This window comes from Myotis yumanensis, unplaced genomic scaffold, assembly GCF_028538775.1.
Source record: "Myotis yumanensis isolate MYYU_CA2020_CCGP unplaced genomic scaffold, mMyoYum1.0.hap1 SCAF_11, whole genome shotgun sequence".
Classification (NCBI taxonomy): Eukaryota; Metazoa; Chordata; class Mammalia; order Chiroptera; family Vespertilionidae; genus Myotis; species Myotis yumanensis.
The window spans coordinates 35,219,125-35,230,654 of record NW_027223762.1 but is presented as its reverse complement, the minus strand read 5'-3'; the positions used below and the strand labels follow the sequence as shown (position 1 = coordinate 35,230,654).

Here is an 11,530-nt window from a genome sequence, read left to right as displayed (position 1 = left end):
GCACAAATTTTTGTGCACCGGGCCTCTAGTCTATAATAATAAAAGGGTAATATGCTAATTAGACTGGACGTCCTTCCAGAAGTCCTTCCAGATGACTTTCCAGATGAAGCTGGATGAAGCCAGACGAAGCCAGGGCTGCGAGGGCCAAGCCCTTTACATGAATTTCGTGCATCGGGCCTCTAGTAGACTAATAAACATATATGCCTTCAGTAATCAGAACTAAAACAATCACTGGTAAGTATAAAACATAGGCAAATACACCCTGTCCAAAGCCACTTGCATTAAAAAATGCTTAGTGTTAACCTCAACAACCAGTTTCTTTTATGATAATGATGGTGAACAACTCAGTGTATGTGAATAGTTTCCCCAACGACCTAGGTGTGGTTGGGGGACATAATAAAGAAGCTTATGCCCACCACTGTGGGTGCTGCTTTCATAGGATGATCTACACAGAGCTCTCCCTGTGGGTCCATGGACTGGTCCTTTAGGCTTCCACAAACTTTCATTGGAATGTAAGTTAATACTAATGTGGTAGCTACAGTTCTTCCTTCCAAAGACATCTGGAATCTCATTATCTAGTGAAATATTGTTGACCTTCATTTTATAGCAGGAGACATTATCTAATTCTTCTGGATCACATGACGGTAGCCCTGGGAACAGAGAGCAAGTTTTAATAGTTCGTTGGCCAAACCACATTACCCTACTATTTCAAGATGTTTTCTGAAGAGTCCACAGGGGTTACATTTAAAACCTTCTGGTTATTGTTTGCTAACTGCTGGGATGGTTTTAATCAGGGAGGAAGCCAGTATTTTCAGCATGGGTGTTGGGAAGAACTCCTAAAAACGTCTCCAAATTGATTTAGGAGAAAATGCTTAACAGAAGAGGACTTATTCCTGCCCTGGAATAAACTCATTAGAACTGATATATGATGTAACCACAGACCAAGAGAACTACACTTTTTTTTAACACATTATATCCCAAAGGCAACTGAGTTCCTAAAGTTTATCAATATCAGGTTACAAAACCTGTTCAACAGTGACCATGGCTTTCATATACTGGATGACAGCTTCCTCCTCTTAGAATGACCTTGGTGTTTTGTACAACTTCTCTACTAGGATCTAGTTTTTTAAAAGACATTTCCTTTCTTTTTTTAAAATATGTTTTTATTGATTTTAGAGAAAGAAGGGAGAGGGGATAAAAGCATCATCACTGAGAGAGGAACACTGATTGGCTGCCTCCTGCATGCCTCCTACTGGGGAATGAGCCCACAACCCGGGCATGTGTCCTGACTGGGAATCAAACCAGTGACCTCTTGGTACATGGGCCGATGCTCAACCACTGAGCCACATCAGCTGGGCTGAAGATATTTTCTTGAAGAGGTTTTAGTTGATGACTCAAGTAAAATTTTCTGAGGTAAAGAACCTCACATTACCTCCAGTGACATTTTTCTCTTCCCACAGTCCTGACTTGAGGGTGAAGGAGTCCCTTTGTGATAAGATCAGTTTATTTCTAGGTTCTAAAGAATCCCATGTTCCTCAGTAGCTCAGAGCAAATCAGATCCCCCAGATTTGGGTAGAACTAATTCAAATACCTGAATCAGTTCCAGAAGCATCTCTGGTTTTATTATCAAGGGTCAGCAAATCTCTTGGGCCTCAGCTCAAGATACACAGTATTTAGTCAGCCTTGTATTTGTTTGTATAAAATGTTTTCTAATTCTTGTATAATTTATCATGTATATATTCCTAAAATCTTACTCAGGAACAAACCACCATAATATGGGTTTCTAAAGTTGACCCCAGCCAACCTGAATCCAAGTCTCTGGGGATAGGGTTCGAGACACCTCCTTTTTTTAAAAAAATGCTGTTACAAGTGCCTCTACATGCTGAAGTATAAGAGCCTTTGCAGTAGAACAACTACAAGAGTAAATGGAAAAAATAAGTCCCAGCAAGCAGAGGCAGGCAAATTTGAATTTGAGGATTTAATACTAATGGGTGAATAATATTAAAAAACAAACAAACAAAAAAAAAACAGGTCATGAACACCTTTGCTTCAACAAGTCCATTTTCAGCTAGGCTGGCTGCATCAGTGTGCTGATACTTTCTTCTACCTCTGAGAGCTTCTTCAGAACTTGGTTGACCTCGGCCTCATCAAATTCCAAACACAGAAATTCAGATTCCTGGAAAACATAAAAGGGTGTTTTAGCTACAAGAGATTCTCAAGATAGCCAAGGCTCTGGATCTGGTGTGACCCAACTCCAAAGGCCTGGGACCCTTACCCAGCAAGCCTGGCTCAAGCCTCTATATCCCTAAATGATATTTTACCCAGCACAGCAAATCCAGCACAATGCCCTAAATCAAACTACTTTTCTGAGGTGTTTCATAAGTGGTAAAGAGGTATTCAAATGTCAGATGTTCTCATTAGGAGGTGTGTGAGAAGCTCTTCTCATCTGTCATCATACTTGATCCCTTAATAATTTTTAAGGTAAGTACTAAATATTGCTATTTTATAGATGACCCTGGGGCACAGAGAGGTTAACCTGCATCACAAAACCAGAAAAAGGCAGAATCAGATTGTCAACTCCAAAGTCCATGCTGTCTCCACAGCACCTGGAGTATAAAATAAAAGGAGGATTTGGATTGGCTGTGTTACCCTGGGACTAAGGCTAATTTGGATCTAGTGGTTGTACTAGAAATTGTGACAAGTGGTGACCAAGTTGCTTGGGAAACATCAATCAGATCATTGAAAGATAACCAGATCTTGAAACAGCTGTAAATATTTCTAGGGCTTTTCTACTTGTTGCAAGCTGGCTCTCCCCAGATTTCCCTCAAACACATTTCCTTTCATCACTGGTAGGATCAGTCAATCAACCCTAGATTAGGTAGACATCAAAGACAAAGGCCTCTGAAGTATGGTGACAGAAATTTCATGAGCACTAAACAAATCCTAGGTTTGCACTGTCTTGAGAGACAAGGGCAAATTATATATCCAAGAGTAACTATGTTCAAGACTCTTAAGAACAATAGTCATGTAATTTTAAAGCAGTATGAATTATTAGAATCATATAACCCAACTGTCTTATTGTTTAGATAATGAAATTGAAGCCCCAGGCATATTAAATGACATGCCTATTGTCTGTCTCTCAGTTGATGGCAGAACCACAGATCAGTGATCTTCTCTACATTTTCCTCTGTAAATACTATGGCATTTCCCAAAATGGCAGGTAAAAGAAGGCCACAGCCCCTTCAGAAGGAAGGAGTCATTCTGTCATCAGCTAGAAGAACCTTCAGCAGTTGATTTTGAAAAAGTACCTTCGCTGCTGCTAAGCTGCTGTGCTGAGTCTATACTGATGGCATTGAACAATCCCCCAGGAAAAATGAATGCAGAGGAAAATAAGAGGCCTCTCAGATGAAAGTCTCCCAAAGGAAGGGAAGGTAGCTTTCCCTGACAAAAGGGAACTTTCTCCTCAAACATGTATTTGAATAGGAGAGGGGTATAGTCTCATATGTGAGCTTAGAAACTACCAGGTTTTCATTTAGTTGAAAGCAAAAACCAATTTTTTAAAAAAGAAGGAAGCCCTAATGGTTTGGCTCAGTGAATAGAGCGTCGGCCTGTGGACTGAAGGGTCCCGGGTTTGATTCTGGTCCAAGGGCATGTACCTTGGTTGCGGGCACATCCCCAGTAGGAGGTGTGCAGGAAGCAGCTGATTGATGTTTCTCTCTCATCGATGTTTCTAACTCTCTATCCCTCTCCCTTCCTCTCAGTAAAAAAATCAATAAAATATACTAAAAAATAAAATAAAATAAAGAAGGAAGCCAGCTGTGTTTGAGCTTCAGGAGGAGCAAATTTATAGCAAATTAAGCTGTTCAGCTGGCTACATTAAGAAAAGGCCTCAGATTTGAAAGCCTCTTATTCTTCATTCAGTTTTACTGAGATCTTTAGTTGACTTTAAAACATTTTTTAACATCTGGCTTTTGAACCAATGGTCTAGAAACTAATAACTAGCAGAGTCTAACATACATATTTAGGAAACTGGCAGAAAAGATGATGCATTCCCTGTTTCACCTCAGAGAAAGTTCGTTACAATGATAAATCACCTGGTTTTCCATTTATGTGGGAAGAGATTATCAAGGACAATGATCATAGAGACAGGAATATGTAAGCAAAGTTTATTAATAGCTAGGATCTTTTCTGATCAGGGTCATTAATTTGTTGTAGGTTTTAGTATTCACATTATTTTTTATTAACCCTCTTAAGTATTATTGAAACTCAGCTTATTTATTTTAATATATTTTTATTGATTTCAGAGAGGAAGGGAGAGGAAAAGAGAGAGAGAAACATCAGTGGTGAGAGAGAATCATTGATCAGCTGCCTCCTGCAAACCCCACACTGGGGATCGAATCCACAACCTGGGCATGTGCCCTGACAGGGAATCGAACCATGACCTCCTGGTTCATAGGTCAATACTCAACCAATGAGCCATGCTCAGTTTATTTTTAAAGGAAATCAAATACTGAAGAGAAACAGCAGGCTAGATAAAGAAAAGTCAAAAGTCAGTGTGACTCGGTGGTTGAGTGTGAACCTATGAACCAAGAGGTCACAGTTTGACTCCCTGTCAGGGCACATGTCCGGGTTTCGGGCTCAATCCCCAGTGTAGTGTGTGCAGGAGGCAGCCGATCAATGATTTTCTCTTATCCCTGTTGTTTCTATCTCTCTCTTCTCCTTTCCTCTCTGAAATCAATAAAAATATTTTTTTAAAAATAGTAAAATAGCCGAAGCCGGTTTGGCTCAGTGGATAGAGCATCGGCCTGCGGACTGAAGGGTCTCAGGTTCGATTCCGGTCAAGGGCATGTACCTGGGTTGCGGGCACATCCCCAGTGGGAGATGTGCAGGAGGCAGCTGATCGATGTTTCTCTCTCATCGATGTTTCTGACTTTCTATCTCTCTCCCTTCCTCTCTGTAAAAAATCAATAAAATATATTTTAAAAAAAATAAAATAAAATAAAAATAAAAATAGTAAAATAAATATTTTCTATCCTCTCCCAACCTTCACCTCTCACCCCTTGAAACAATGAACCCTAAAGTCTTAGAAAGACATATAACCCTACATGACTCAAAGAAACAACTAACCTGAAATTGTATTATCAATGCCTAGCTTCATCTAGTTATGCTATCAATATCTTATCAGGAATTCAAGAGCCTTTAACCTGGGGCTTAACATATGGGTCTTTTTTCAAATTTCACATTTGACTGGAGTACGCTACCAAAAGTACATCAAATGCACTTGAAAAATATCTTTAGAAATGCAGGTAATGTTTATTAAGCCTGAGGCAGAAAGTAAAAGCAATCTGAAACAACTTTTTTTTTTTTTTTCCAAAGTCCTCCACTCTGATCTGGACCTAACTGATCATAATAATGAGAGATAACAAGACTAAATTCTGGTATTTAAATATCTGAGTAAAGAGTTAGAATTGTTTCTTTTCAGGAGAGTTTAGATACAGCACGGGGTAAAGTCAGAAAGTGGTTAGCAGATGAATAAGCAAGCACATCATTAGTAAGACTATGTATTTTGTGATCATGGAGAATATGGCATTGTATTAAACACAAGTTTTTAAATAATTATTTTAAATTAGAAGAGAAAGCAAAGGCAAAATATTCAAATAGTCTCTCCAAGTGCAAAAACTATAAAATTCTAAGAGGCGATCCTTGAGAGGCCAACCTACCCAAACCAACAACAACAACAAAAATCAAACTAGCTTTAATGACTTCCAGACAAGGACATTTCACAGGTTCCTAAGGAACTCCTTTCCCAGGTAACCACTCTAACATTCTAACAAGGAAACTCTTACTTGTGAAGCCTAAGTCTTTAATGTTTTAGCTGAAACTCATTTCCTATCAGGGTCAAAGAATATAACTGATTATTCATTTATCTATACTAATAAAAGGCCTGTGGCCGTGACTCCATAGCGCAGACCAACCAAAGACTGGTCACCAGGAGGCTGCGTGTGCAGCGAAGCGCCCGCAGGTGGGCAGGGCTGCATGCGAGGCACGGCGCATTCGGGTAGGTGGGGACTTGACTCTGGGTCCCACGTCCCGCCTAGCGCCTCGGGAGTCAGTCTGGGTCTCACGCGATATCACACACTGGGCCTCTAGTATAATAATAATTAAGCAAGTGTTTGGTTTTCCCCTTCTACACACTAAGTAACCTCTTTGTGTAGGATGTCCATTTAGATGACTTCTTTATCTGGGCCCATAAGCGTTCTTTGTTAAACAATACTATAGTGATAAAATGCTAAAAAAAAAAAAAAATAGAAAATAAAAAATGACTACAATTTATTAAATAGAATTATTGAGTAGAATTATTCAGAATAAATTCAACATAAAACAAAATAGAAATCCTATAACCTATGCTCTATATCCTTATTATTTTCCATGCAAAATTTTCACAAAGCTTTATTCCCAATTTATTGGCCATATTTAGCATTATAATACAACTTTGGCAATTTCTAACATGCTGTAGCTTCCTTAAAATTCTAAAGTTGGGGGATGGAGGGTGAGAGTGAAAACAGGTGCCTTAGGATCCTGCTAAACTGATACTGACTCAGGTAGACCAGACTTCATAAGGCTTATTCCTAGTTTTTCTTTTGTTACTGGGAACGTGGCTCTTGGTTCTTGGGTTCAACAAAGAAAGAATTCAGAGCCAAGAACTCTAGTGTGTGAAGTTTATTTAGCAAGCAAAGCAAAAGCACACTTGAAGAGAAGAAAAGAGTGGGCTGCTCAGAAAGCTGCCTTGGCCTTTTAGAAAGAAAGTCAGAGGCAGAAAAAGTGATCCAGATGGTCTGTGTGACTCGGGGAACAAGTTACAGTGGCAAAAGAAGGGCCCTTGGAGCTTAGGAGAAAGAAAGCAAAGACCCACACCTGAAAGAAGGGGCAGGGAGTAGAGAGGTTTAGACACAGGTGTTCAAGAGATGAGGGTGAGAGAGCGAGAGAGAGAGAGAGAGAGAGAGAGAGAGAGAGAAAGGCAGGAATTTTAGGGAGGTCTCAGGGGAGGATCTCAACAGGATATTCATCAGCTTATCAGGTGTGTCTTTAATATGATGATACATCAAAATGAACATATAGGATCCCCACAGTCTCTACTGATTGATTGGCGCTAGGGTAGGGGTCATTAGTCATTGCATCCAATCCTGATGTCAGCCATAGGCATTGCTTCATCTGATTTTGCTGCTTTTCTAGGCCTGGAGCTGAGACACAACTGAGGACTAGATATCTCTAGTTTGACCAAAATTCTGTCTCTGTGGTTTACAGACCCAAAGCTTTGTTCCTAAGATTATCTAATGCTGATCAGAACCTCATGGTCCTGAGGACTTAATGCTTAGGGGAGTGGTTGAGCAAGGGAGAAGGAGGCAGGTGAGTCAGCGTGTAAGGCTGGGGCCAGTCTGAATCAGCTATCTGTCTCAGTTTCCTCATTCCACTTCCCAAGGAATTTTCCTAGCTGCTTACTATCCTGCCTGTTTTATTTATTGATAGACTCTTGGCTGAGAAAAACTTTAGCATAAGGCCTATCCCCCTGTTTGGGCTGTCACTTCATAAACCTAAATTAACCCTCTGCCACTGCAGCTCTGCCACTCTGTCTTCTGTGTTTAACAACTGGAGAGAGAACAAGAACATGCAGCAAAGGTCAAACAAAACTGGCAATGGCTTCCCAAACATCAATTATATAACAAATAAGATACCCAATAGCTTTGAACATTGCCCACCATAGACGTTCCAAACATCTTCAGAAGTAAACCTGTGCTCACCACTCATATTTCCTGTGGTTTTCTCAGAATTATCATTGATACTGTTCCCTGACTCCTTCAGGAGACCTCAAAACAGCTTCTCTGTGGCAGAGGATCTTCCAAGTTCCTTCCTAAGGAACGATTTGCCCAAAATTAAAATTTTATAGTTCCCTGAAAACTGTGCTGATTACTCTCCACTTGTCCTTTCATATCTATTCTCCACCCTTCTCTGCTTTGTTCTATTCCCTGTGAAGCTGTTCTCTAAGATTGTGTCACCCCCTTGTTTTCTGGCTTATAGTTGGGTTCAGGCAAGAAGAGAGAAAGGTCAGGATATTTACGCCCCAACCGCCAACTCCTTCTCCCATACCATTTCCAATATTTGCTATGTGGGGGTAGTGTTTCTTCATTTCTCACTTTACTTTCTGGCAACAATCACTACTTCAACAATAGCAGTAACAACTGTGGAAGATGAGATTTCATTGAAACATTTGCATCAAAGATCTTGATACCAAAAACATGGTCTCATCTCTAAGGATAACCTGTTCTTATATCCAATATCTAGAACAATGGATAGGTTAGCTGTAGTTTAAAACAATACTTCATCTGACTGGTTTGACTCAGTAGTTGAGCATCAACTTATGAATCAGGAGGTCAAAGTTCGATTCCAGTCAGGGCTTGATCCCCAGTGTGGGACATGCAGAAGGCAGCCGATCAATTATTCTCATCATTGACATTTCTATCTCTCTCTCTCTCCTTCTTCCTCTCTGAAATCAATAAAAAAAATTTTAATTTAAAACAATATTTCAAAAAAGAAAACTTATGATTTATAATCTTTTTAAAAATCTTTCAACAAAAATTATTAACAATACATATTATAACCAATGGTCCTTACTAGGCCATTTTTATCCTAAGGAAATCCTCATTTCAAATATAATAGCTGACAAGTCATACATCTACTGTGTAAAGTGCAGGGTAATCCAATTTTTTAACAGGGAAAAAAATGTACTGTAAATCACAAAGCAAATTATCCCACTGGTGATTAAGCAAGTCAATTAAAAGGACTCACCCCAAAACTCAATAGGTGTCCATAATGTTCTAAGAACAATTGGGACTAAGAGAATTCACTCTAATAAATGAAAAGGCAATGCCCAGGCCCTAGATGGTTTGCTCAGTGGTTAGACTGCCGTCACTCAGACCGACGGGTCTTGGATTTGATTCGCAGTCAAGAGCACTTATCTCGGTTGCAGGCTTGATCCCCGGCCCTGGTGGGGGTGGAGGGGTGTGCGGGAGGCAGCCAATCGATGTGTCTCTCTCACATCAATGTTTCTCTCTCTCTCCCCCCCGCCTCCCTCCCTTCCACTCTCTCTAAACATCAATGGAAAAATATCTTCAGGTGAGGATTTAAAAAAAAGGACTTCTTATTCCAAATATTTCTTTTCCTTTAGTAACAAGGACTACTGTTCTCAACCTAGACATCTTTAAAACATAAATACTCTCAGGAGAAGTATTACAAAAAGTTATTAACACCTTTCTGTTATTTAAATCAGGAGACTTATTTTCTTCCAGGAAGAATGAACCCAAGTAGCCTGCCTTAAAATACATGGTACTACCATAAGAGGTATAAGTGGGACAAAAATATAAAAGAACTAGGAAAGTACCAAAGGCAAACCCTTTCCCTGACCCCATAACCCATATCAGATGCACAGATCCACAGGCGAAGTATATTAAGTAACTCAGATCCCTGACCCATACTCTCCATGCCTTTCAAATCACCTGATCAAAGAAATTGCCAGGCACCAGGAAAACCTAGGGAATCTTACAAAGGGAGCATTAGCAAGATAATTTCAATGAAAACCAAAGGTTGAATTTACACACACACACAAACATACTCTTCTGCTGCTGTGCTTTCATTTTTATCTGCAGACTTAGGGCCTGTGAGCCAACAAGGCAATAAGGTTAAAGAACACGGTCCACTCAAAGTTGTTTGAATTTCTAAGACAGAAAGTAAGAGTATGCCAAGAACAGGACCCTGAGATTCTTTTGGTTTAGGTTTCTTAGCTGGAAAAAAAGCTAGAGCCATGACTTAGAAGAAAAATATACATGCCTGTACTGCCAATGTGTGGTTAAAAGGAATATGAATTTTGGCCCAAGCAACCCTGACTTGTTTCTGAAAGGGAGAAAATAGTTTGATTTTGCAAGAATGAGTGGTTCTTTTGTGGAATGAATGATGTACTGCTAAACCAAGACCATCATTATTCTCCTCTCCCCCCGCCCAAGATTTCAAAACAACCTGATATATACTCTGATCCCCATTACAGGCCAGTGGATAATGAAAGGTAGAGGACCATCAATCTTCATTTTAACACTAGGAGAGAAAAAAAGAGAGAGAGAGAGAGACCCACAGATTAGTTCCAATTATGCAAAGACCAGAATTCCCAGCTCTTTGATTTAACCTACCGCCTGCTAACTATTCACATCTGCCTCTGAATTTGGACAGTTTCAAACATAATTAGTGTAGTACATGTAACAAAGTAGAATGGCAACAAATTAAAAATGCCTGATTTTATGCTGATTTACATAAACACCAGGAGTTAAGCATTTACAAAGGTATTTAGAAACACCCTACGAAAGAAAAGAAATGGAGCTAAGTTATATAAACACAAAAAACTCAACAATTGGCTGTTTCCTATGTTTTTCAAAACATTGTGCTCCAATTCATTTTCCAACTTTTTCGATTTTCAGCAGGGTTTAATGTTTAGCTATTAAGATTTCTGTATTTTGAAAAACTTTGGCTAAAAAAATATTTGGGTAGAAAACTATTTTTAGGTGCTCTGGTTGGATCCACAGGAAATCATACTAGCTTTTGGCTGAGTAGATCTAGTTTCCATGTGAAAATGGACAAAGAACCAGAGGAACAATGCTAAACAGCTGAAAAGGCAAATCACACTGAAGGAGGAATAAATTTCACTTAAATCTTAGAGAAACCAAATGACAAAACTCTAGCGCTTTAAAAAAAAGTGTGTTGCTAATTTTCAAACTGGGGCCCCTCCTCATTCCTGATGAGGTATATTCCAGAGGAAACTCATTTGCAAACAACTTTGACAAACAAACTAAAATATATTTGCATGACAGAAATAGAGAAAATGGGGGAAAAAGCAAAACTCATCCAGAGTTCCTTGTTTAGGCAATACCATTGGTCAGGCAGGAACAAAGTATGCAATAGCACCCCCTTTCTAAGGGGTTCTTGATAATCTACAGATTAAGATGGAGGAAACATCTTAGCATATCCAATAAAAAGACAGGAGTGCAGCAATGAATGGTAAACTCCTTGGCAGAGGAGGAAGACAGAAGCAGTACTAATCAAACCAATTCTGGGATTGCAGATTTTCTCCAACAAGAGAGATCACCAACTTGCTCTGCCAACAGCACCATCTCTCAGTTCTCAGCTTTCTTGATGTGGTTTCTTTCAAGTCAATAATGACAGCATAATTAAGCAGAAATAGGTGTAGTGAGAAAGCAGCATTTCCCTTGGCCCTTCTCTGGAGGAAACAAATAGGTAAAGAGGGCAATGGTGGAAATGACCAAGGGTAGGACTTTCAAATTCAAAAAACACTAATTTGGGGGAGGGGGGTGATTTTTAATGATTTTTTTCTGAGGTTATGGGGAAAGCAGCCTAATTTTGTTGTGTTTCCAACAAATTTCAAATATAGTTACATTCTGAGGTAATACTAGGGGTTGGGACTTTAATATAT

At 39.4% G+C, this 11,530-nt stretch overlaps 1 protein-coding gene across 3 annotated transcripts in view; it reads right to left on the bottom strand.

The window, feature by feature from the left end:
* Window positions 1–1,963: 1,963 nt before the first annotated feature.
* COMMD1 (copper metabolism domain containing 1) overlaps window positions 1,964–11,530 on the bottom strand; it is a 171,768-nt gene continuing 162,201 nt past the window's right edge. For all 3 annotated transcript variants that reach the window (XM_070429310.1, XM_070429309.1, XM_070429308.1), the window contains one exon: window positions 1,964–2,176. In XM_070429310.1, the coding sequence (XP_070285411.1) occupies window positions 2,069–2,176 (108 nt within the window). In that variant the 3' untranslated portion in view covers window positions 1,964–2,068. The remainder of the gene's footprint in view (window positions 2,177–11,530) is intronic.